The sequence below is a fragment of the Mastomys coucha genome, unplaced genomic scaffold (assembly GCF_008632895.1).
Source record: "Mastomys coucha isolate ucsf_1 unplaced genomic scaffold, UCSF_Mcou_1 pScaffold22, whole genome shotgun sequence".
In the NCBI taxonomy this organism is placed as follows: Eukaryota; Metazoa; Chordata; class Mammalia; order Rodentia; family Muridae; genus Mastomys; species Mastomys coucha.
This window is the reverse complement of record NW_022196905.1, coordinates 209,320,779-209,345,681: the sequence shown is the minus strand read 5'-3', so window position 1 is coordinate 209,345,681 and position 24,903 is coordinate 209,320,779. Positions and strand designations below refer to the sequence as shown.

Sequence of the window (24,903 nt, the reverse complement as noted above, 5' to 3'; positions counted from 1 at the left end):
CCACCAAGCCCCGCCCACTACTCGAGTCCCTCTCTCGCTCTCCGAGGCCCCGCCCGCTGCCCAGGCCTTGGTCTCCCGATCGGCGCGCGGCCCCATCGCTCGGGCGCGCGGCGGAAGATGGCGGAGTCCGGCGGCAGCAGCGGCTCTAGTCAGAGCCCCGAGCGCCCGAGCAGGTGAGTCCCGCGCCTCTGTTGGCATGCACCTCCTCGGGCGGGGCCGACCCGCGACCGCCGGGGGCGTGGACGTTCCGAGTCCCAGGCTGCTAAAGTCCTGAGCTATGGCGCAGGCCTGAGGACAGGCTGAGGCCCGGCTTCCTAGGAGCTGCGAGCCCGGGGCTGGAGGGGTTCTGGGAAGGTGACGTGGGAAGCTGCACAACGAGCTCGGGGCCCGGCGGGGAACCGAGGCGTTCCTGAAGGGAACACTGAGACCACCTGGGAACCTCCACAGGTCCTTATGGACAGGGAGTCGTGTAGGAGGAGCCTGGCAGGGAGCAAGAGGCCTAGGCATGTCTGGAGGGGAACACTGAAGCCAGTCACCTAGGGGCCTGGATATGTCTGGGGAGACACTGAAGCCACCGCGAGACCTCAACAGGTTCTGATTGTCAGAAAATTGTCCAGGGGCCTGGTAGGTGAACAAGGGACTTGGGCGTGTCTAGAGGGGACACTGAGGCAATCTTGGGGCCCCAGCAGATCCATCATTGATGGCCAGGGAGTCCCAGGGGTTGTGAGAGGTCGGGATGTATTTGTGGAGTTTGAGCACTGTGAGAAAAGATAAGGGGTCTCAAGAGTATAGGTTCTTTAAGACCCCCTTCCTTCCACCCTTCATAGGGTTTCAGTCCCCCTTCCCTCAGTCTAAACGATTGGATTGGAGGTCTTGCCCTCAGATATTGGGGCCACATTCACCCTTGCTTAAATGAGGTCACCCTTTTTCTTGGTCAGTTCCTAAGGTGGGTTCCTTGAACTTGGGAATTTGCATAAAGATGACAGGTATTTTTAAATATTTATATTATTTTGATTTTTCAAGACAAGGAATCATATAGCCCAGGCTGGTCTCACAGTTGCTATGTAGCCGAGGATAACATCAAACTGCTGATCATCTTTCCTCAGCCCTAAGGATCAAGAAGACAGGTATGCATCACTATTCCTGTGGTGCGTGCTAGGTGAGGACTCTGCTGCTGGGTCATATGCCCTGCCCCCTACCCGCCCTCTGTGTAGCCCTGGCTGTCCTGGCACTCACTCTGTAGACCAGGCTGGCCTCGAACTCAGAAATCCACCTGCCTCTGCCTCCCAAGTGCTGAGATTAAAGGCGTGTGCCACCACTGCCCAGCCCACCCTATTTTTGAGATAGTGACTGATTGTATAGCATAGGCCAACCTTGAACTCAAAAACTTTCTGTTGCAATAATACACTTTTGTGAATTGATCCGGAGTCTCGGGGGAAGAGCACCTATCTTAGGGAACTCTCTTAGGGAGCACTCACACCCTCCATTTTCACACAGGGGGTCCAGAGCCAGGACCCCCTGCCCTGAGACAGCTACCACCCTTGGGAGATACAGGAGGAAATCACATTCTCGAAGGTTTGGGAATAAACAGAAGTCTAGGGCACTGGGCCTAATGACAATGGATGAAGTTGGTCCTTACAGGCAGGGCCTCAGGGCAGAGAAAGATGCCTTAGGACTGGAGGGATGATGCTGATTAGGGAAGCCCTGCCACCACCTAGAGGAGGCATTGACCCTGCCTGTTACCAGAGTTGCTGATGAGCAGCTGGAAACTTCAGTTTGAGGTCAGAACAAAGCAGGGACTCCATACAGGCCATCAGCAACTGCAGAAACTGGGAGCTCTGGCCCCAGAAAAGTGAGTGGCAGCCCATTGGGGCTTGACAAACTTGGCCGGGCGGTGGTGGGCCAGGACTGAAGGACTATAGTAGGGATGGATCATGGAGTCATTGGGGAATGAGTGGGCAGGGCCTAGGGGCCAGATAAAAGGGGACAGCTGACCAGATCCCTAGGGTAAATTTTTTAAAGATGTAACTTTTTATTTGTTTATATATCAAGACAGGGTTTCTCTGGAGAGCCCTGGCTGTCGTAGAACTCACTTTGTGTAGACATGATTGGCTTCAAACTCACAGAGATCTGCCTGCCTCTACTTCCAGAGTACTGGTGCTAAAGGTGTGTGCCAGCACACCTGGCTTAAACATTTATTTTAAAAAATGTGATCATGAGTATCGTGTGTCTGTGGGTGTTATGCCATGCGTATGTGGGTGCCCGCGGAGGCCAGAAGAATGGGCCTGATAGGAGCTCTACCTATGAGCTGCCCATCATGCGTGCTGGAAACCAAACTTGGAACAGCGCATGGTCTTAAACTGCTGATCTGGCTTCAGCCCAGGTTTTCGTTTTGTTGTTGTTTGACCACAGTTTGCATTGGCCTGACATTTACTGTTCAGCACACGCTGGCTTCTAACTCCCGATCCTCTTGCCTTTGGGAGTACTGTGTTAACAGAGTGTTCTCCTTGCCTAGCACACCCAGCCTACTTCAGTCTTTTCATTTATTGATTACTTTTTGAGATTTATTTATTTTATGTTTGAGAGTGTTTTGCCTGCATATGTCTGTGCACCTTGTATGTGCCTGCTGCCTTTGGAGGTTTGAAGACGGTGTCGGATTCCCTGGAAGTGGAGTTGTGAGCCGCCATGTTGGAGCTGGGGGTGGAATGTGAGTCCTCTCTAAGAGCACTGGCACTTTGTTAAGCCATCTCTCCAGCTCCACCCCTACCCCCCTTTTTAAAAATTATTTTTAGAAGTTTGTTTGTTTGTGTTTCAAGACTAGGTCTCTCTGTGTAGTGCTGGTTGTCCTGGAGCTCTCTTTGTAGACCAGGCTGGCCTCGAATGCTCTGCCTCCCCTTGCTTCTGCTTCTCCAGTGCTGGGATTAAAGCTGTGTACCACCATGCCCCAAGCTTGGATTTTATTTTTATATACTGTGTATGGGTGCTTTGCCTGCATGTATGTCTGTTCTCCACCTGTGCATAATGCTCTTAGAGGTCAGAGGACGTCAGCTGACCCTCTAGACTTAGAGTTGTGAACTGCCATGTAGGTGCTGGGAACCCAACCCAGGTCTTCTGGAAAAACGGGGTTCTTAACCATTTACCCATCTCTCCAGCTCCGGCTCTTACATTCTTTGCACCTTGTCCATGATGGTCCACAAGCCCTGGCAGGGGAGATAGATGTCCCATTTGGGGTTGAGCATTCAGAGTCTCTTATTCTCAGTGCTTTGACAAGTTATGGGTCCACAGTCACTGCCGCCTACTGTAAAGAGAAGCTCCTCTAGCCACAGCTGCCAGCTGCCCTGTCTGCAGGCACAAACGGTTCTGTAGCAGGTGGTTGGACTGGTCCATCAGGTCCATCTAACAGAACCACAGCAATGCTTCTCACCCACATCTATGATCTCTCCAGACATAGGCTTTACACTGAGATTCCAGCTGTAGATGTGTCGAGTCAGACAGTGGTTGGTTATGCCCATAGCAGCCACACCACTACTGCCCCAGTGGCCATGTCCTGCTGTGCACATGTGGTCACTGCTAAAACTACTGATGGCAGTTCTCCCAGCTCTTCAGGCTTGGCAGCAAGTACCTTTACCCACTGAGCAATCTCTTGGCGTTTATGTGTGTGTGTGTGTGTGTATGTAGTATACATGTACATGCCAGGTCAGAGGTCATAGTCAAGTATCACCTTCTATTTTCCTCCGCCTCCCTCCTCCCTGTGGCAGTTGTCTGGAGAGGTTTTTATCTGTGTGTGTGTGTGTGTGTGTTTCTGACATGATCTGTCACTGAGCCCGTGCTTGCCATTCCGTAATGGAATCCGTCTTCTCTCCCTGATGCTGAGGTTGCGTGCATGCACCTCTATATCTGGCTGGTTTTTGTTTTTTAAATATGGGCACTGGCTATCCAGACTTTTCTGTGTGACAGGCACTTTTCTGATTGAGCCATCTCCATGGCCCCTTGATTTTTTTAAATTTTGTTTCTTTTTGAGGCAGAGTGTCATGAAGCTCAGGCCTTGAATTCCTTAGCTCCCTGCCTCTTCCTTTGTGGTTTTGGGATGACAGGTGTGCGCCACCAACCCTGCATGGGTTTTTAATCGTTTGAAATAAAACTGTGTAACATAAAATTTACCTTTTATCAGTGGATAATTCTGTGGCATTTAACATATCCACAGAAATACACTCGAGTTTGTATATCCCATAGGGCCCGAGTTTGTATATCCCATAGGGCCCTGTCCCCTGTCCTCCTGGTAGTTCCTGCTTCCTGCCTGTGGAATCACCTGATGAGATGGTGTGAGATGGCAGAATCCCTCCCCTCCCCTGTCCTTTTCTCCTCTCCTGCCTCCTTTTCCTTCCCTTCCTCTATCCTTCCACCATTTCTCTTGATAGGCTCTTGCTATGTAGTTCATGCTAGCTTAGAACCTGTTAGCTTCTGTCTCCAGTCTTTTTTTTTTTTTTTTTGAGGTAGGGTCTCAGTGTGTAATCCTGGCTGTTCTGGAACTCATTCTATAGACCAGGCTGGCCTCCAATTCAGAGATCGACTTGCCTCTGCCTCCTGAGTTCTGGGATTAAAGGTGTACACCACCACCATCTGGCTTGTTTTGGGTGTTTGTTTGTTTGACACAGGGTTTCTCTATGTCCTGGCTGTACTGGAACTTACACTGTATCTTGGCTTAAAGATGTGTGCCACCACAGCTCGCACACCTCTCCCATCTAACATGTCACTTCCTTGGTCTGTCTCCTCTCAGCTTGCTTTTGTTTCAAGGTGTATCTATATTGTGGCATAGATCAGTGTTTCATCCCTTTTCATGATCAAATAATACTATATTACATGGCTAATCCCCATTTTATTTATTTTGTCATAACCTGCTGAATGTCTTTGCTTGTTTTTGTGTTGGTGGACATTGTTTGTAACAGTATCTCAGCTGAGAGGGGTACTGCCCCAACATCTGTAATTTCAGCATTTAGGAAGATTGTTTCAAATTTGAGGCCAGCTGGTGCTACATAGTGAGTTCCAGGCTTGCTGAGTGAGACACAAACGGGAAGGAAGGAAAGGAATGGAGTGGGAATCTCCCCAAAGGGGCTGTTGAGTGGCAGAGGGCATGCTTAGGACTCAGGAAGCCCTAGGTTCCATACTAAGTAGCAAGAACAAAACCCAAAACAAACTAAAGTGAGCCAAAATGGAGTCTAGAAATTTATAAGCAAAGAGGTTTGTCTGGTTCTCTTCTGTAAGAGCTGGGGGACAGTGTCTGCTCTACCCCTGGTGGGGCTGACCTACAGTGTCCACCCACAGCATTATCAGAAGGCCAGGGCAGGATAGCTGTGTGGATGCTGTGCTAGACTCTGTCCAATACACATTCCCTCAGAAGCCCCGCCTGCCAGGGAAGCTTCTTTGAGAGAAAGCTGGTCTGCTGGGAACAGTCCACACCCTCCCTGCCCCCTGCTGTGTCTTCGGGGCTCTTTGGAACTTGTCCTGTGTGATGTAGGCCAGTAGGGTTGTGTGTGGAGTGATGAGGCTATGCATGGTAGTGGGACTCTGTGGTACCTAGTGATATCTTAGTCACTACCTGGTATGCTTTGATGATTGTCCTCTTTCAAAGGGCCTTGTGGGTGGCCAGTGCCTGCCCTGGGCTATTGTCCTAGGAGCCTGGCATGCAGAGTGTATCTCTTTGCTCCAACTTGCAGCCTGGCCACATCCCTTCATGAGGTCAGGTCTTTCTGGGGAGACAGTGAAGTCCCTAGGAGCAGGGACACTGGCCTTGACTGTGTCACCCTCTCTGGAGCCGGTCAGGCGGTGCCCTCATCTACCCAGGAAAACTGGTGTCATCTGGCCATGTTGGGGGTAACATCTGTGTTCCCCACCATGTTATGTTGACACAGCTCAGGGCCATGCTGCCCACACTGTCCCTTCTGTTATGTAACTTGTTTGTTCTGACTTCTCTCCGGACTACGGGAGAAGAAAAAGCCTGGCTTCCTTTCCCTCATCTCTCGGGAGCAACAAACCCTGTTGCCTAGAGGAGCCTGTCATAATGTCTGAGCTGAATGAAGCTCAATAGACAGTGTGGCCACCAGGCTGGCGGCAGGCAGAGAGGAGGGGGCCCAGAGCCTGGCCCAGGGAACAAAGAGCACTTGCTTTGAGAGACCTCCTCCCAGGCTAAGCCTGGGCCAGCTTCTCCTCCAGAGAGCTGAGGTCTTAGCCACCAGGGCTGTGAAGATAGGGGTGTCATGTGACCATAAGAGACCTGCCACCTCTGCTTGGTCCCTGGCCTCATTTGGAGGACAAGGACATGGAAAGTTGTAGCCAAAGGGTTTGTCACGGTACAGCCTGACCAGTGAGCTGGGTTTGTCTAATTATCCCTTGATTTTCTCTGACGAGGCCAGTGCTTTTAAGGAGTTTGGTCATTCTCAGTGCTGGGAAGACTCTGGAGTCACTGTGGCCAGGCAGAGGGAAGGCAGGCAAGACATGGCTACTTGAAAAGCCAGCACCCTTGGCCCCTTGGAGTCATATAGGCATGGGAGGGCTAGGTGTTGTGTCTGTACATGGGCCATGCTGCCCATCCTATGGTCCTGCCTGCTTCTCCACAGGGCTCCCTGGGTGCCTGGGTGTCACACACCACACTGTAGTAGGAGGTACTATGAGTGAGGAGCACCTGCGAGCACAGCAGCACTTGGCATAGGGGTGGGGTGAGAGAGTGCCACACAGACTGGGCTATGTGAGATCTGGCTCTGGGAGCACATGTCATAGTGTCCTGTGGAGTACAGTACAGTACAGGTGAGTGCCTGGGCCCTGGCTGGCCTCTGGTTAACACAGGGATTCCTAGAGCCAGGGTGCAGGAGCCTATGCTGCAGCCGTGCAGGACACATGCAGGGGACTGGCTGGTTTGCAGCTGGACTGTGGCAGCCTGGTAGCGTTGAGCTTCAGAGACAGGCTCTTTGGCATGGCATAGTTGCTGACAAGAAAGGGTGTTTTGTTTTGTTTTTTTGAAAGTGTCTCACTATGTAGCCTTGGCTGTCCAGGATCTTGCTAAGTAGATGAGGCTAGCCTTGAGCTCATAGAGATCCACCTGCCTGTGCCTCCTCTGTGCTGGGATTAAGGCCTGATGCTTGGCCCGAGAAAGGTTTTGTTAGTGGGGTGGTGCCCTGTTGGCGTGGAAGTCCTGGCAGTTTCCTGCCCCCTTTCCTAACCCTGGTTATCCCCTGCCTCCTCACACCCGAGTCCAAGGATGGAGGTGACCATGGAATGAGATGGCTCAGGGGCCATGGGGCCCAGAGGGGGTGGACACACCAGTCTTAGCACTCCTGGCTTCTCAGTTTGGTTGACACCATCCTTGTGATGGCCTCTTGTGTGCTTGTAGACCAGGTGTGGGCCGAGGCAGTCAGAGCAGGGTCCACTCATCCTACTGTTTGAAGACCTCTGGGCCTAGGACAGAGTGGGCTTGGGGCCAAGGGCGCATGGTACTTGTGCTCTGCTGCACTGAGCGGGGGTGGGGGTTCGGGGGAGCAAAGGCTCTTGGGTTTCTGCCCAGCTGAGGGCTGGGAGATGGAGATGTGTTATCTATCAGGGTGTGTGGAAGGGGAAGACTCTGGCTTGGAGTAGCTGAGCTGTGCTGTCTGCAAGTGACTCATGGACAGAGGTAGCATGAAGCCTGGGTCAATCTTGTGTCTTCCAGAAAGGCCTCTGGGGCTCTCTTTGTTCAGTGAACCTGAGGAGAGACCTATCTTTCATCCTTAAGAATGTTGTTCCAGGCCAAGCAGTGGTGGTGCACACCTTTAATCCCAGCACTTGGGAGGCAGAGGCAGGCGAATTTCTGAGTTCAAGGCCAGCCTGGTCTACAGAGTGAGTTCCAGGACAGCCAGGGCTACACAGAGAAACCCTGTCTCGAAAAAACAACAATAACAAAAAAAAAAAAAAAAAAAAAAAAAAAAAAAAAAAAAAAAAAAAAAAAAAAAAAAAAAGAAAAAAAAAGAAAAAGAAAAGGAAAGAAAAGAAAAAGAATGTCATTCCATTCAAAAGAAGTGTGCAGCCATGCAAGGCAGAGTGCCAGCCAGCAAGTGTTCGCTAAGCTACCCCGCCCAAGCCTTTGGCCTGATATTGTCTCCAACTTGGACCAGAAAGATCTTCCTAAGATCACACAGCTGTCTGACACCTGCCAGGCCTCCCAGCATCCTAGCTGATGACAGGCCTATGCATCCCCAAACTGCCCAGTCACATCTTATGTCTTCTAAGGCATGTGAACTTGAGGGCAGGACCTTGGCAGCCAGCATGGATACTGAGCGGCTATCTGGCAGATGCATCATCCTCCATCCTTTATTTGGGGACGGGGTCTAGGAGGTCAGTAGAAAGAGCAGTCCTGCACAACCTTCCTTAGCTGAAAGTGGAGGCAGCTGAGCTGTTCAGCTGTCTGCAGTGGAGGTGGGGGCTGTGGGGTCCCCAGGCGATGGACCCCCCCTGCTCTGGTAGCCGCTGTGCAGCTGTTCTGACTGGCTCTCTTAACACTTGTTAACCTGGGTCTGGCCCTTCCTGCGCAGCCTTTCCCAGAAGCGCTCCCGCATCCTGTGCTGCTCCTCACAGGGACCCGGTGGACACTGGGCTCCATCCACTGTGAGGATCCACTGTGCCCAGGAGCAGTAGGAGTCTCAGCATCTCCTGCTTCAGGGATTGAGCTCTCAGCCTGCAGAGCACGACCTTCCAGCTTTTAAAGGGCCTGGGGCGGACACTCAAGGATCGAGGCTGAAGATGTTTTTTGACACCACAGCCATGAAATTCCACAGGGGTCAAAGCCAGGAACCGGGCGGGGCGTCTGGGCTGGATATCCGGAGCCTGCTCTCCACGGGACGGGAGAATTCAAGCCCAGCTTGAAAGCAGAGAGCTAGAGTAGAGACATGGGATCTCCCGGAATCTTCCGCTACCCGGATGGTTGGAGCTGGGCTGGGTGGAGTAGTTGCCAGGTGACAGGCGCCTAGAGGGCCACTGAGGTTCCCAAGCAGTTCCTCCACCCCCCCTCAGCTGCTCTGTGTGCTGCACTAAGGAAAAGCTGCTGGTCACACCCTACCTCCTACCTATATCCCTCTTTAGGTGCCAGTATCTCCCATTGTGTGTGGCAAGATGGGGACACACACATACACACACACACACACACACACACACACACACACGCACACACCTTTGCTCACAGGAATCACTGCATAGATTCCACTGCCCCTTTCCCATCAGCTTTTGCCACTCTGGGAGGGTGTGGGTCAGTGCTGGCAGCTTGTTGACCTTTCTGGGATGTCTCAGTGGCCAGAGTGGAGCCAGCTGTCCTGGCATAGCTACTGCTCACCACCAGCAGCCTGGCCTCCTCACCCTGGCCACCTAGGAAGCTCAGCAGGCACACATGGCAGCTGCCTCCAGTGGGGGTGGGCTGGGGAGGCTTCAAGCACAGGGTGGCAGGATTTGGGGGAAGTGGAAGCTTCTGCTGTGAGAAGGCTTCCTGGACTGAGAGAACTGGAGAGCCGGCTACTGCCCTCAGCCAACAGCTCAAGGGAAGCTGGAGCGATGGCTCAGAGGGCAGGACACCTTTTATATAAGCCTGAAGACTTGAGTTTAGTCCCAGGCACCCATGTAGGCCCCAGGCATGGTGCTGTGGGCTGCCTTCAACTCAGCACTGCAGGGCATAGACAAGAAGACACTGCTGTTGGCTGGCTACCACCTGAGCTCCAGGTTCAGTGAGAGACCTTGTCTCAAAGGAGTGTGCTGGAAACTGATGGAGCAGGGCACTGATGTCGGAGCTCTGGGCCAGCTTTGACTATGTAACTGGGCTCTGTCTCAAGACAACAAGCCTGATAGCGGGAAGGTTCAGTGGTTAGCAGCCTTTGCCGTATTGCCCTGCCTGGATCCAGATAGTGAACACATGCGTGCCATGGCACATGTATGTGCACAGACACACAGGCATGCATGGAGAAGTCTCAGAGAATCTGTTCCCTTTCCCTAGCCGCTGCCCACTTCCTGGCCTAGGCTTGTGTTCCCTCCAGCCTTGCAACTCCACAGGGGAAAGCGCTTCCATCTAGAGCTAAGTCTTAGGGAATGCAAGGCCGTGGTGGCACACACCTTTAATTCCAGCACTCAGGAGGCAGAGGCAGGTGGATCTCTGTGAACCTGATCCACAGAGTGAGTTCCAGGACAAGGGCTACACAGAGAAACCCTGTCAGGAAAAAAAAAGTTCCAGAGAAGGTTCTGATTGGTTTAGGTGGGCAATCCCCTCATCCTCTCACCAATCACAGCCAGGGCTCCAGGAGGCTTTGATTGATCAGGCAAGGAGCTGGTCTACCTGATCCCCAATGCATGGCCAGAAAGGGGAAGAGCTGGGCTCCCCATCCCAGGAAAACATGCATAAGAGCCAGAAAGGGTGATTTAGACATCTATAAAATGAAGAGTTTTGCTACAGGGTTGTGGCTAGGGGTCCTGGGCTGAGGTACCAGACTGCTTTTGTCCCGAAGCTCTAGGATTCTGCAGGCCGGGGTGGCCTGGGTGTCCTAGCAAGCACTGTTTGCCCCATCTGTGCTGCTAAGGACAGCTGGCTCTTGAGTGGGTTTTATTCTGTGTGAGAGAGCTCCAAGATCTGGGCCTCTCAGGGATATGAAGGGGACTACAGCAGACTGACTGCATGTGGGGGTGGGATAGTGGGGTTCACTGGGGGCCTCTGGGAGTGCAGAGTAGTGAGGGTCCACACAGAAGGAGCTGACCACTTGTACGGATGTGAGGTTGTAGAGGCCATGCTTAGAAACAGGGACATACACTGGAGACACAGCCAAAGCACTCATGTACCTGCCCTCTCCTCCATCTCTCCACCCATCCCTCACATTCCTCTACCTTGCCATCAACTGTCCAGGTCACTAATGTGACAAGGCTCCTTCGCTGTGGGGGTAGACATCAGGATGTGGCAAGAGAAAGCGCCCTTCTGGCTGGCCTCCCAGAGCTCCTATTTCAGCCATGGGGAGGCGGGCTAGGAGAAGGAGATTGAAGTTCTGAATGGAACCAGCAGCAAGGAAAGCAGGCAGCCAGGGACCTGGCAGCCAGGCCCTTCCCTCATCTGCAGGGACCACCATTCCTCATGAAGGCACTAGGTTGCCTAGTGGGGTCCTCTGGGGTGAAGTTTGGATGCTTTGTCCCCACTGGCTCCTGAGCTCCATACCCCAGCTCAGCTGGGCTTTGGGTAGTGGACCCAGCCCTGGAGCCTGGAGCCTCCCAGCTGCATCTCAGTGATGTCCTGACCTTTTGTCTGGGGCTGGGGGAGCAAGTGCTTGAATTGGTAAGGAATTCTCTCCCTTGCTATGTGTTCTTCAGAAAGTGTGAGCCTCTCTGCGTCTTAGAGTGTTTCCTCAGCGTTCCTGGGCCACTGGTGAGCCACAGTCAGGTCTGCAGGTCCCACTCACACCCTGCAGGGTATATCCCTATGGTGACACCTAGTGCTGTGCTCCAGCTGTGAGTCCAGATGACAGAGGCTGTGGACAGAGGACTTAACACTTCTCAGGAAGCTGGCATATTAATACTCCATATCCTCCTGGGGCCTCTGTAGAGCGTGACCAAGTGTCGGCAGTTGGGCAAGTATGGGGCTTGGCGTTGGCTGTGAGTCTTTATGCTCATAGTGGGTGGCCAGATCCTCAGATGGGTTCATGACCTGCCAGAAATGGGCATGCAGAGCAGCCTGCTTCCTAGCCCTCTAGCACTTCATTCTCAGAACCCATCTCACAAACTAGTGCTTTTCAACTGCCCCTACCTCCCCCATTTTCCAAGGAGACAATGAGCAGGGCTGCTGGGCTCACCTTTGACCTGCACGTGGGAACAACATCCCTCACCTTCCAGGAGTCCTTGGGGAATCTGGTGCTGGTTCCTTCAAGGAAGACCTCCTAGGCCAGTGTGACACAGGCAGCCTCTTTCCCACTCGCACCCGGCTGTCCCATTGCCCCTCAGGCTGTCTTCAGGTGCAGCTCACAAACAACACCTCAGTGGAGAAGATGCTTGCTGAGCATGGCGGCAGTGACGGTCCAGCCTGGTCTTTTAAGTGGCTAAGGTTGGGCCCCAAGGCCTGGCTCATCCTAGGCTAGCACTCTGCCTCAGACCTGTGGCCCACCTCCAGCAATGTGTGTCTCTGGCTTCTCCCTTGCTGTCAGTGGTTTGGGGACCTTCAGTGGCCTCTTGGCTTCTGCTTACCCCTCCCAAATTCTGGCTGTCTTTTGCCACAGGCCATTCTGGAGCAAGCCTATATAGCAGGTACCTTGCTGTTCCCCCTGACATTAGAGATGAACCTCAAAAGAGAGGGCTGCCACTGTAGAACAGGCTGTGGGCCAGGAGCCATGGAGAATCCCAGGGGAGAGTTTGCTGACGTGAGTGAGCGTGGGGGCTGCTGGCTTGCATGTTTCTGGCTGGCGTGAAGTGCCAGAGCACAGTGAGTTGATCCTGTAGTTGGAGTGCTGTGCCCAGAGCTGGGAAACATTGGGTAACCATGGCAACAGGACAGGGGTGGTTTTGCTGGACCCCAGAACTCTACACCTCCTGTCTTGGTAGTTGGGTCCAGAGCCAGTGGGATGTTGCTGGGAACAGAATACTGTATGGACAAGAAGATGAGGTACTCAAAGCTAGGAGAGGTCCCTGAGCCTTAGTTTCCCCATTTTTTTTTTTATTTTTATTTTATTATTTTTCTTATTTTTTGTTTTTTTGAGACAGGGTTTCTCTGTTTAGCCCTGGCTGTCCTGGAACTCACTCTGTAGCCCTGGCTGGCCTTGAACTCAGAAATCCGCCTGCCTCTGCCTCCCAAGTGCTGGGACTAAAGGTGTGCACCACCACCGCCCGGCTAGTTTCCCCATTTTAAAAAGAAAGACATTTGCTAGCTCATGGGGGAGGTGCAGGGCCCTGGGGAAGGGTCTGAGGATGGTCAGGGAGGTAGTCCTAGCATGGCTGAGGACCCTGAGATGAGGTCCTGGGCCACCATGCTCCAGCCTGAGCTCCCCTCATTCAAGGTCTCTGACACCCACATCTGTTGACACTCTGCTTACTGTCCTGCCTACCACCCAGGTCTTTGTATGATCCCTGCCCATCCAGGCTCTCTGGGAATGGTCTTGGAGATATTCCAGGGCCCTGTTGCTGATCTGAGGTGACCAGCCTGATACTGTAGTGTTCCCTGAAGCTTTGTCCCCCACCTGCATGTTTGAAGGAGCAAGGGTGAGACAGCAGCGCAGCCAGGGTGTGAGCCAGCCAGCTGTGCCGTGCTTCAGCGAACCACATGGACAATAAAAGTGAAATTGGCTTTGAAAGTTAGAAGTGGCTGGGCTGGGGGAGCAGGGACCAGCGTCAGAACAGGGTGTGTGAGGCAACGAGCTTCACTCTTCGTGGGGGTGGGAACGGATTTTACTAAACCCCAAAGAAATGTTTCCGTGAAATTCCTTCTTGTTCTTGCCTGTTTTTTTCAACATTTTGAGAAGAATGGTTCTGGGGTTTGGAAAGCCAAAGATGGCCTTGAGGACAAGGCCAGCGGATGGGTGGGGGCCAGGGCCATATCCCCTTCCAGCTTCGTGAGGCTCTGGTCACTAGGGTGGCCTGCTACAGCTGGTGTGGCTGAGCTTGTGAGCCCTTTCTCTAGCTGCCTGATCTGACACGATGTCCCTAGAACAGAATTGGAGGCAAAAACCCTTGTAGGGTGGGGGATGGGAACTCAAGTAGCAATCCCCACACCTGGGTCTCCAAACATGTGGTCCCATCAGGGCCATGCACCCACCCAGGGCTTTACACACTTTGATGGCCTGACATATGCCTGTGTCCAGCAGAGACTTGGACCCTGCCTGGGTCGCTTGGGCAGTACAGGAGGAATCATGGAGGGAGAATGGCAGGATAGCTGGGCCTGGGCCAGGCCTGAGATGGAATGTGAGGCTACTCCAAGGCCAAATCCAGGCTGAGGGTACAGCCAGGGTGGGTGGTGAGTGGCCTCTGGAGACTGTCCGGTTCGGGGTTGCTGACGCACTGACTCTGATGACTCACGGGCCGGCCACCATGACTCGAGTGGCTGTCTGGAGATTCGGACTGGCTCATGGGGCCCCACCATGTAGCCGCCCACTGTCTAGAATTGTTCTGAGTAATGGGTCCTCCCGTGCTGGTCCTGGTGTTGGCAGAGGTGACCTTAGTCATAGCCCTGGCTGAGCTGCACTTCTCTCAACTATGGGGGTTAGAGTTCTACAGGGTGGCTTAGCCAAGGTGTATAGGTTCACAGCAGAGGCTCCTCCTCAGCCAGGAGGGACAGAGTGGCCGTGTCAGGGACTTGCAGAGATCAGAAGTGCCTCCCTGCTGCCTGGCCATGTGTGCTGCCTCTGCCTTCCTTTGTGGATCCTAAACTCTGGTCACCTCTCTGGGTAAATTAATTATATTTGTTTACTTATCCTGCCAGTGTGTGTGTGTGTGTGTGTGTGTGTGTGTGTGTGTGTGCGCGCGCGCGTGCATACATATGGTATGGTGTGCTTGTAGAAGTCATAGAATAACCTGTGGGCATTGTCTCTGTCCTTCTTTCCATGTGGACCCTAAAGATTGTCAGCTTTGTGGCAAGTGCTTTTGCTCATTGAGTCATATTAACTCTGGGTCCCTCACCTTTTTCCCCCAAGAAATATAACAGCAAAGGACTCAGGGAGACAGAGCACTTAGGCCCTTCCTCCCTGAGGCAGTGCCCCATCTAGCTCCTCTGCCCTCCTAGGCTGTCCTTACTGGTGAGGATTTGGGCTGGCTCCCACAAACTGGGCTCTTGAATGCCTCCCTGCTGCCTGAAAATGTGGCAATGGCCACCTATGAAAGAGACCCCATGAACCTCCCTGTCCTAGTGCCTATGTTCTCAGGCAAGCAAACACAGGTAGACAGTATTTGAAGAAAAATGGATTCACACCACATACACACAGGTTTTCATTTTTAAAAAAGCCTTTGATTCTTTGGTAATTTCATATGTGCTATGATCATATGCACCCTCAACTTCTCTATGCACTGCTTCATGTTTGTGTCCTCTCCTTTGTGTGTGTGTGTGTGTGTGTGTGTGTCTGTGCACGTGTGTGTGCATGCCACAGAGTCCAGTTAATGCTGCCTGCTGGAATGCTGGCTGAGCCTGGTGGCTTGCTCTTGTCCTTGTTCAGGGAAGTTCCTGAGTGCAGTCCCATGCCATATGCCAAGGACAACATGGCACAACCCTCCTCCCTCTCTCCAGCGCTTACATTCTTTCTGTCCCCTTCCACCCACAGTGTCCCCTATGTCTAGAGGGTAGGGTATCGTTGTCCTTTGCAGGGCTCAGCACTTAGTCACTTATTCTGAGCACTTTGACCAAGTCTGCATTAGCTGCCATCCAGTTTTTGTAGCCTTGGCTGAGCAGTGCTAATCCCAGAGCTTACAATGGAAGCATCTTGAAGTTAGTTTGACAGCATGTGTGTTTAACAGGACACAGGAACATGCTTCAGCCCCACAGGGCAAAGGGCTTCTGGCTAGGTTTGAGTACCTGCATGGGTGCCCTCCCAGGAGCCAGCACCAGATCAATCAGAGCAGTTGCTCACCCTGTGACCTCACCCAACTACTGCACTGCTGACCCACATCTTGCTGGCAGGTCAGTGTAGTGCAGGATCCAGCCCTGGGGAAGACGGCTGGCAATCGCTGTTCTATGTGGCACTTTGGGCACTGGGAAAGCTAAGCAGCAGTGGCCTTTCTTGTTACTCCTCACCAATGCACTATGACAGCCACATGTTGCATGTAGCTCACGCTAGGTGTTGTGTCATCTGGAGATGACAGAATGTGGGGAAGGGTGGGAGAAGTTGCACATAAGGCATTATGATGCAGGGAGCTAAGTCTCTATGGGTTTTGTTGTCCATGGGTCACAGGTTCTGTGACTACAGATTCCAAGTGTTGGCTGTGTGCAGCCATCATGCCCACAAAGGAGTGAGCCCCTGCTGGAGGTGAGCTTCCTTCCTTTCTGTTGCTTCTGAGGGGCCTGGCTTCCTTTCCTGTTAACTCTCAGTTCCCAGCTTCTACGTCATTCTTCATTTATTTCTTTGTTTGCTTATTAATGCATGCGTGTTTTGCCTGCCTGCATGTCTGCACCACATGTGTGTAGTGCCTGTGGAGTCCAGAAGAGGGTGTCAGATCTCCTGGATCTGGAGTTACAGATGGATGTGAGCTGCCATGTGGGTGCTGGGAACTGAAACTAGGTCATTTGCAAGAAGGGCCAGTGCCCTTAACCATTGAGTCATTTCTTCAGCCCCTGCATTGCTTTGTTTGTTTTTCATTATTATTATTATTATTATTATTATTATTATTATTATTATTATTTTATTCATGTTTAGTTTTTCTTTCTTTTTTTTTTTTAAAGATTTATTTATTTGTTACATGTAAGTACATTGTAGCTGTCTTCAGACACTCCAGAAGAGGGCATCAGATCTTGCTACAGATGGTTGTAAGCCACCATGTGGTTGCTGGGATTTGAACTCAGGACCTTCAGAAGAGCAGTCAGTGCTCTTACCCACTGAGCCATCTCACCAGCCCTTATGTTTAGTTTTTCAAGACACAGTTTCTCTGTATAACGCTGGCCATCCTGGAACTCACTGTAAATCAGGCTGGCTTCACAAACTCATAGAAATCTGCCCACCTCTGCCTTCATAGTGCTGCAGTAAAATATATGTACCACCTTTACCTGCTCTGCCATCTTGTATGCCTGGCCCGTCATTATGAATGCTATCCCTGCCACAGGATCAACAGTGGCCCCGAGGATATGTCTGTTCTCCCAGACCATTCCTGTATCTTGTGTGGACAGGTGCTTGGCAATGCTGATCGCCCCACTGTCACCATACTGTCTCTCTCTGTGTCCTGTCTGGGGTGTACACAAATGTCCTGTTTCCCCTGCTCCTCCTAAAGCCTGTGAAATCACAAGGTGAGGGTCATATGCACAAATGGATGAATAAATGAATGAACGACACAGATAAGAGGAGAACCTTCAAGAGATCTTACCTGGTCAGCCCCATGTGTGCAGGTTTCCAGGAGAGCCCAAGACACTGCCCTGCCTGAGAGGTCATGGCCGTCCTGTGGCCAATTAAGACACAGTTTGGCAGGCTCCCTTGAGTGGTATCTTAAAGCTGTATCTCATAGCTGTTGGGGTTCAACGTGGTTCAGCTGTTCAACAGCTGTTCAGGGCTCAATAGCCTGCAGCTGTAAGTGACTCTGGGGACCCAGTAGAAGATGGTGTTTATGCCAGCCTTTAACATGTAGAGCCAAGCCGGGAAGTGGTGGTGCATGGCTTTAATCCCAACACTTGGGAGGCAGAGGCAGGCAGATTTCTGAGTTTGAGGCTAGCCTGGTCTACAGAGTGAGTTCCAGGACAGCCAGGGCTATACAGAGAAACCCTGTCTCAAAAAAACAAAAAACAAACAAACAAACAAAATCATGTAGACCCAAGGTCTCTGCTGTAGGGACAGTGTTCTTCTGGGGTCCCCAAGCTGTGAATCTCTGGTGTTTTATTATTTATTACATGTATTTGGGGGAATGAGTGCCATGTGTGGAGGTCAGAGGACAACTTGCGGGGATGGGTTCTCAGTGTCCAGTGGATTAAGGAGATAAACTTAGTGCCTTTACCCTCGGGACCACTGTGAATGCTGTTTTGTTTTGTTTTGTTTTGTTTTGTTTCGTACTCAGCTCAGGATGACCTTGAACTTGCAGCAGTCCTCCTGCCTCAGAACCCCATGGGCTGGGGAGACAGGAATGTATTTTAACCAGCTTCCCCAGGAGGGAGAAACACCTCTGTCTTGTGAGAGGGAGGTTCCACAGGGTCACACAGGCTGTTACCTCCCAACAATGACATCTGAGCCTGGCTGTCAGTCTGTGACTTCTGCCCTGACAGGCCCCTGGGTCAGATACATACATTGCCCTGTTTAGGGAGGCTCCATGGACACAGACAGCAGCCCCATGAGCATCTCTGTCCCTCTCAGTGGAACAGCAGTGGGGGTTGCCAGCTCCAAACTCCACCCAGCCCTCAGGGCTCATTATCTCTTCCTGCATGCCCCAGCCCAAGCTGGGATACAAAGCCAGGCCAGGGTGTTGTGTGACCTTTGGCCCTGTTACACAGACTCCATATAGCCACTGAGTATGTCAGTGTCCCCAGTCCCTTGCAGGCTCATGAAGGATATCATCAGGAGTCTAACAGTCCAAGCCACAGGAAGCTGTGGTGCCCTGTCTGTGGAGCATAAAGGTGGCCCTTGGCCTTGATGTTGCAATATCTCCCAGCCTTTCTGAGTCCCAAGTCTGTTGTGGGTTTGAGAAGCATGGGCCTTGGACTGCCACAGCAGCCTGGCCAGAATGCCATTGTGCCCAGAAGACGGAGGTGGGTGCTGATCTCACCTGGCCCAGGAGAGACCTCAGGAAAAGCCTTTGGTCTACCTGTACTCCTCTCTCTGACCCCAGCAGCCAGGTACCCTGCAGTGGTGGCCAGTCCCCAAATCTGCTTTCCTGCCACCCTAAGTACTCATGGCTTCCTACATGGGGTAACCTGTACCTCATAACATCACTGACTCTTTTTTAAATTATTATACATGAATACATTGTAGCTGTCTTCAGACACTCCAGAAGAGGGCGTAAGATCTCATCATGGTGGTTGTGAGCCACCATATGGGTGCTGGGATTTGAATCATAACCTTCAGAAGAGCAGTTAGTGCTCTTAACCACTGAGCCATCTCTCCAGCCCCATCACCGATTCTTATGCTGGGTCTGAGTACCCACCACCTCATCAACCAGTGCCCGGCCCTGCAATGCCTGATTCCCCCTGCCTGGGGTTCTGTAGAAGGATATCCAAATTGGGCATCTGGCCAGGGATGGTGGGAGTCAGGGCTCCGTGCAGATGGAGCAGCTCTAGCCTCTGATAGCTCCTTGTTCGGGGTCTGGTGGTTAGGCATCTCACATCCTTCCTTCCTCTCTTTTCTCAAGAAGCCCAGTGCCCCACATTCCTGGCCCAAGAATGGAAGGGCAGGTCCCAAAAGAGCTGACAGTCCCAAGAGATTGGGATGGATAGGGAGACAGAGACAGAGGTGAGCAAGCGCTCAGCAGAGAGGGAGGGGTGTCTCTAGTTCTGTAGGGGTTGTGTTGGGGAGGCTGGATAGAGGTACTCAGCAGCACTGCCCACTCCTGTCCTCTGACAGTGAGGGTGTTCTGTGCAGAGCTTCAGTAACAGGTGACTGAAGGGAACAACATGGGCTGGTGGGCAGGACAGGGAGTGATGGGAGACAGAGCACGAATGAGTATGAAGATGTGCTTGACTTTGGGCTTGTTTTGTTTTAGACAGCCCCACTGTGTAGCACTCTGGGACCCCATTTGTACAATAAGTAGGCTAGCCTGTAACTCATAGAAATCACTCTGCCTTCCGAGTGCTGGGATTAAAGGTGTGCACCACCATAGTCTGTTTGTGTTCTATGAAATAAGGTCTCACACAGCCCACGCTTTCATGAAACTCACTCTGTTAGTGAGGATAACCTGAATCCTGTGTCCATTTCCAGTGTGTGGGGATGAAAGGTATGTCACTCCACCCCTAAGCCACACCCCCAGCCCCTTACTTGGGGATTCTAGGTAGGGCTCTTACTGTAGACAATCTTACAGTATTTCCTGGGTGGCATAGGCTTGGCCTCTGCCTGGTTTTAGGGCTTCTCCATAAGAAGACCCTTGTGTGTTTAATGGTCTCCTCCCCTTCCACTTGTTGGCCTTCTACCCTGCATCCTTCCCTGTGTGTGGGTGTCTATCCTGGCTGCTCCTGCCACTCAGTATTACAGTTCCAAGTGTTGTCCATGTCATTGTGTGTAGGTGTGTGTGTCCACCTGGAGGTCTCTGAGCCGTCTCTCCTCTGCTGTCCTTGCAGCTTGGCCGACAGGAATGGGGCCCTCAAGTGCACCTTCTCTGCAGCTGGCCACAGCACTGGCCTTCTGCAAGGCCTGGCTGCCCTCCGTGCACAGGGCCAGCTGCTCGATGTGGTCCTCACAGTCAACAGTGAAGCCTTCCATGCGCACAAAGTTGTATTGGCCGCCTGCAGTGACTATTTTAGGTAAGCCTGGCCCTAGGGACTTGAGTTGACACCTCTGCCACATTCACTGGGGACCTATGTGGCAGCCACTTTCTTGTTTTAATGACAAGGTTTTGCTGCATAGCTTGGATTAGCCACAAATCAAAATGCTGCTGCTCCATCCTCTGCTGTGCCAGCACACCTGACCTCTGATGCTTTCTAAGGTTTTTTTGTTTTTCAGTTCTGTTGCACACTAAGTAAGCACTCTGCCACGGAGAGGGTCCCTCTCTTCCTTCACTTTTCTTACTTCATTTTCTTGTGTGTGCATATGATGGTGAGTGGGGATGAAGGCACATGTGTGCCATGTGCACATGGAAGTCAGAGGACATCTTGTAGGCATTGAGTTTTCTCCTCCACTGTATGGGTCCTGGGAACCAAACTCAGGTAGTCAGGCTTGGCAGCAAGTGCCCCCACCCCCTGAGCCATCTTGGAGGCTTTCTTGCCCATCCCCCACACACTCATTTTTCTCTGAGATAGATCTCACATAGTACAGGCTAAGCTTCATACTCACAGTGTAGCCCAAGATGCCCATGAACTCCTGATCCTCTGCTTCCACCTCCCCAGTGCTAGGCAGACAGGTCTGCAACAGTACACTTGGGGCTGCACACCTGTTCAGGCAGGCTCTACCAACCCAGCCTCAACCTCCCCCTTCCCAAGCCTTCATTCAACATCTGCTGTGTGCCAGGCATTGATGCCACACATGCCCAGCAAGGAGAAAGTAGTAGTGAGCCCCTTGCTGCTGTGGTGTCCCCTCCAAGTCACTAAAGCAGACAGCTGAGAGACTGGAGGGACATGGGATCAGGCCCTGCAGTGTCTGTGCATGTGGCTCTTGGAACCCAGGTAGATTTCTTATCTCCACTATGGCTCCCCTGTATCATGCCCCAGGCATGTACAGACACATGGGTCTGTCCACTTTTCCCTGTCCTGGAACTGAGCCAGAACTAAGGGCCCAGTTGAGCTGTCTCATCAGGGGATGCCCCTGCCAGCGAGGGTGGGAACTGGAATGGTTGTCCTTGGAGACCTGTGCTAAGCCTTCCTCCCCAGCTGTGACCTTCCTTCTAAGAGGGTCAAGTCTTCCAGGTCCACTGTTACCTGGGTGCGCATATCAGGCCATATGTCCCTCTAGGCCCAGTGGCCCTCCCTGGGGCCCAGCGAGGCTGTTATGGGGAGCTGCTGCAGCCAACTGGGGCATCAGTGCTATTTTTACTCTGGATTTGGGGGCGGGTGGGCAGCCCAGTCAGCAATGCCTTTTAAAGGCACCCCCGCTCTGGCAATGTAGCCCATGAGGCCTTAAAAGGCAAAACTCCATCCTGTCATCTGGTCTGGCCTCTTTTCTCACTGAAGTGCCCAAGGGCTGGTGGGGACTCTGGGGGACAGGCAGGGGCTGGGGCTAAGAGCTGTTCCTCATGGTCCTAGCGAGGCCCAGGATGCTGTCCCACAGAATGATGGCAGCACCTCCATGACACCTATGGCCTCACTCCTGCTGTGACCTGAGTCTAGGTTGCATCAAGCAGACCACTATAGGGTGGATGTCACCTTTGGTGATGGGTGGTATTCCTCCCTCTCTGGCAGGAAGGCCTGCTCACAGTTGTGAGGGCTGCTGTAAAATGTTAGAGAATGTCACCAAGGGACCCCTACAGACCCTATGAGTACAACTCAGTTCTCTCCTTCCTGCTGGAAACTGAGATTTGACCCCAAGCCTTTCCAGAGCTCTCATGCATGGGTCTGCATCCCCCCCCTCCCCCACCAGCTGCCATGTGGCTCCAAAGGCCTTAACAAAGGTCTCACATAGACTGAGGACTCTGCTGATGCTGGGCCATGCCTGGGCCAAGTATCTGTGGCCTCTCCCTGTAGACAGCAGTAATGGACACAGCCCTTTGTGGGCAGTGACCTCTGGGGACCTTCGCAGCAGCTCAGGGGAAGTAGGGCAGACTCTTTGACCCTTATTTCACAGGTTCTAGGCTGGGGCAGGTGGTCATGCCTGCAGACAGGCAGTGAAGAGATCCTAGGTTCTGGTGGTAGGCAGGAAGCACAGGCTGGCCCTGACTTGGAGTTCAAGGTGGCTGTGCATCTGCAACTGATACCTCCTCAAGAAACTGACCAGTTAGCCTTCAGGGGCTGGGGCCCCATGCAGAGGTGCCAGCAGTAATAGCTGGCTCCCCTGCAGCTGCACAGGGTCAGAAAAGCTGGGGTGAGAGCAGAACAAGCTTTGGCTCTCTGCTGGCCCTGCTCACTGGTGTGTTCCCACCTCCAGGGCCATGTTCACTGGTGGCATGCGTGAGGCCAGCCAGGCTGTCATCCAGCTGCAGGGTGTGTCTGCACGTGGCCTACGTCACATCATCGATTTTGCCTACAGTGCTGAGGTGACATTGGACCTAGACTGTGTGCAGGATGTGCTGGGTGCTGCCGTGTTTCTGCAGATGCTGCCGGTGGTGGAGCTGTGCGAGGACTTCCTGAAAGCTGCCATGAGTGTAGAGACATGCCTGCACATTGGCCAGATGGCTACCACGTTCAGCCTGACATCACTGCGTGAGTCAGTAGATGCCTTCACATTCCGCCACTTCCTGCAGATCGCAGCAGAGGAGGACTTTCTGCGCCTGCCACTCGAGCGCCTTGTCTTCTTTCTGCAGAGCAACCGGCTGCAGAGCTGCGCGGAGATTGACCTGTTCCGAGCTGCTGTGCGCTGGCTGCAGCACGATCCGGCCCGTCGAGCCCGTGCCAGCCTTGTGCTGCGCCACGTGCGCTTCCCGCTCATGCAACCCGCTGAGCTGGTGGACAGCGTGCAGACACTCGACGTTATGCTGGATGATGCTCTGTGTCGCCAGTACCTGCTGGAGGCCTTCAGTTACCACGTGCTGCCCTGTCGCCAGCATGACATGCAGTCGCCACGCACTGCCGTGCGCTCTGATGTAGCGTCCCTGGTGGCCTTTGGAGGCACACCCTATACGGACAGCGACCGAGCTGTCAGCAGCAAGGTGTTCCAGTTGCCTGAGCCCGGGGCCCGCCACTTCCGCGAGCTCACAGAGATGGAGCTGGGCTGCAGCCACGCGGGCGTGGCTGTGCTGGATAACTTCGTGTACGTGGCAGGTGGCCAGCACCTGCAGCACCGCAGTGGTGAGGGCGCTGTGGACGCCTGCTACCGCTATGATCCACAGCGCAATCGCTGGCTGCGGCTGCGGGCGCTGCATGAGAGCCGCGTTCAGTTCCAGCTCACTGCATTGGACGGGCTGCTGTATGCCACGGGTGGCCGCAATCGCGCGGGCAGCCTGGCATCTGTGGAGCGCTACTGCCCACGCCGTGACAGCTGGGACTTTGCCTGCCCACTCAAGCGCCGCACCTGGGGCCATGCGGGTGCCGCAGCTGCTGGTCGGCTCTACATCTCAGGTGGCTATGGCGTCTCAGCAGAGGACAAGAAGGCGCTGCAGTGCTATGATCCAACAGCCGACCGCTGGGAGCCCAGGGCGCCTATGCGTGAGCCCCGTGTGCTACACGCTATGTTGGGTGCTGCTGGCCGCATCTATGCCCTAGGTGGTCGCATGGACCACGTGGACCGCTGCTTCGACGTGCTGGCTGTGGAATACTACGTGCCAGATGCCGACCAGTGGACCAGTGTGACACCCATGCGAGCTGGTCAGTCGGAAGCTGGCTGCTGCTTGCTGGAGAGGAAGATCTACATCGTGGGTGGCTACAACTGGAGGCTGAACAATGTCACAGGCATTGTGCAGGTGTACAACACTGAGACAGATGAGTGGGAGAGAGACCTGCACTTCCCGGAGTCCTTCGCAGGCATTGCCTGTGCTGCCGTCCTGCTGCCCCGCTCAGGTCATGGGAGGTAGTTTGGGATCCTGGTCTGGCTGTGTTCCCCACAAGTATCAGACACCCAGCCCAGGGGGTCCTTACCTCCCAGCCCCAAGTCAGTAGAGAGATCTGGCCCCAGAGGTTTGGGCACCGTGGCAGCCATTGCCCAATGGGTGGGCGTCTCTGCATGGCCTTGTGTGGTTAGGGCTTGATTTCCCTCATCCCTAGCCAGACAGATAGAAGCTTGTGGACGTCAGACACCAAGTCCTGGGAGGAACAGCTCTTCCTGTCTCCCAACTAAACTCTCTGTCTAAAATCCTAGCCTGGATTTCTGCCATGGGATCCACAAGGCAGAGACTCCTCAGAATTGCCCTCTGAACTCCATGTGGGCACCATGGAACATACATGCTTGCACACAATCAGATGAGTAAGATTGCAAATCAGCTCTCTGGTGCCTGGACAGCATTCAGGATGCAGGAGCCAGAGGGTGTCCCAGAGGCACCTGCCAGGTGACAGATGCAGCCATGTCTTCACCACCAAGCTCCCTGGCCCACTTGACTTGTGGATTCCGGAGCATCCCCAAAGGCTCCCTGTCCAGTTAACCCAGCATTCTTTGCCTGTGCCACCCGCTTTTATAAGAAGACAGAGCCAAGTGAGGCATTGTGTGGTCTGTTCCAATACTCTGGAGGCTAATGAGGGAGAATCATTGCAAGTTCTAGGCCAGCCAGGGCCACAAAGCCCTGAAACGAGGAAACCCACAAAAGCAGAGAAACCACCAAAGCCACCTCAGGTGAGGTGGCCTGTGCCAAGTGGCCTGGGAAGAGAGCCAGGCTCCCAGGTCTGGCCCACCTTGGGGTGGGGTGGGGTGGGGTGGGGTGGTGGGAGGTGCTATGGCCGTGAGCCCCAGCAGACTCACAAGATAGTGGCCCTGCTTTGTTTGACTGTTTGAATCCTGAACTCTCATCTTTATGTTTTGTTTCATTTTTTTT

General features: G+C 53.1%; 1 protein-coding gene across 5 annotated transcripts; it reads left to right on the top strand.

Moving 5' to 3' along the window:
* Window positions 1-24,644, top strand: Klhl26 (kelch like family member 26). Of its 5 annotated transcripts, XM_031340113.1 has the most exons (5): window positions 41-173; window positions 448-624; window positions 1,024-1,127; window positions 19,916-20,098; window positions 22,371-24,644. In XM_031340113.1, the coding sequence occupies exon 5, from the start codon at window positions 22,375-22,377 to the stop codon at window positions 23,950-23,952; it is 1,578 nt and encodes a 525-aa protein (XP_031195973.1). In that variant the 5' UTR covers window positions 41-173; window positions 448-624; window positions 1,024-1,127; window positions 19,916-20,098; window positions 22,371-22,374; the 3' UTR covers window positions 23,953-24,644. The 5 variants fall into 5 exon arrangements, with proteins under 5 accessions (XP_031195972.1, XP_031195973.1, XP_031195974.1 ...); XM_031340114.1 differs by lacking the exon at window positions 1,024-1,127; XM_031340116.1 differs by lacking the exon at window positions 448-624 and having other exon boundaries at window positions 66-173.
* Window positions 24,645-24,903: the final 259 nt, after the last annotated feature.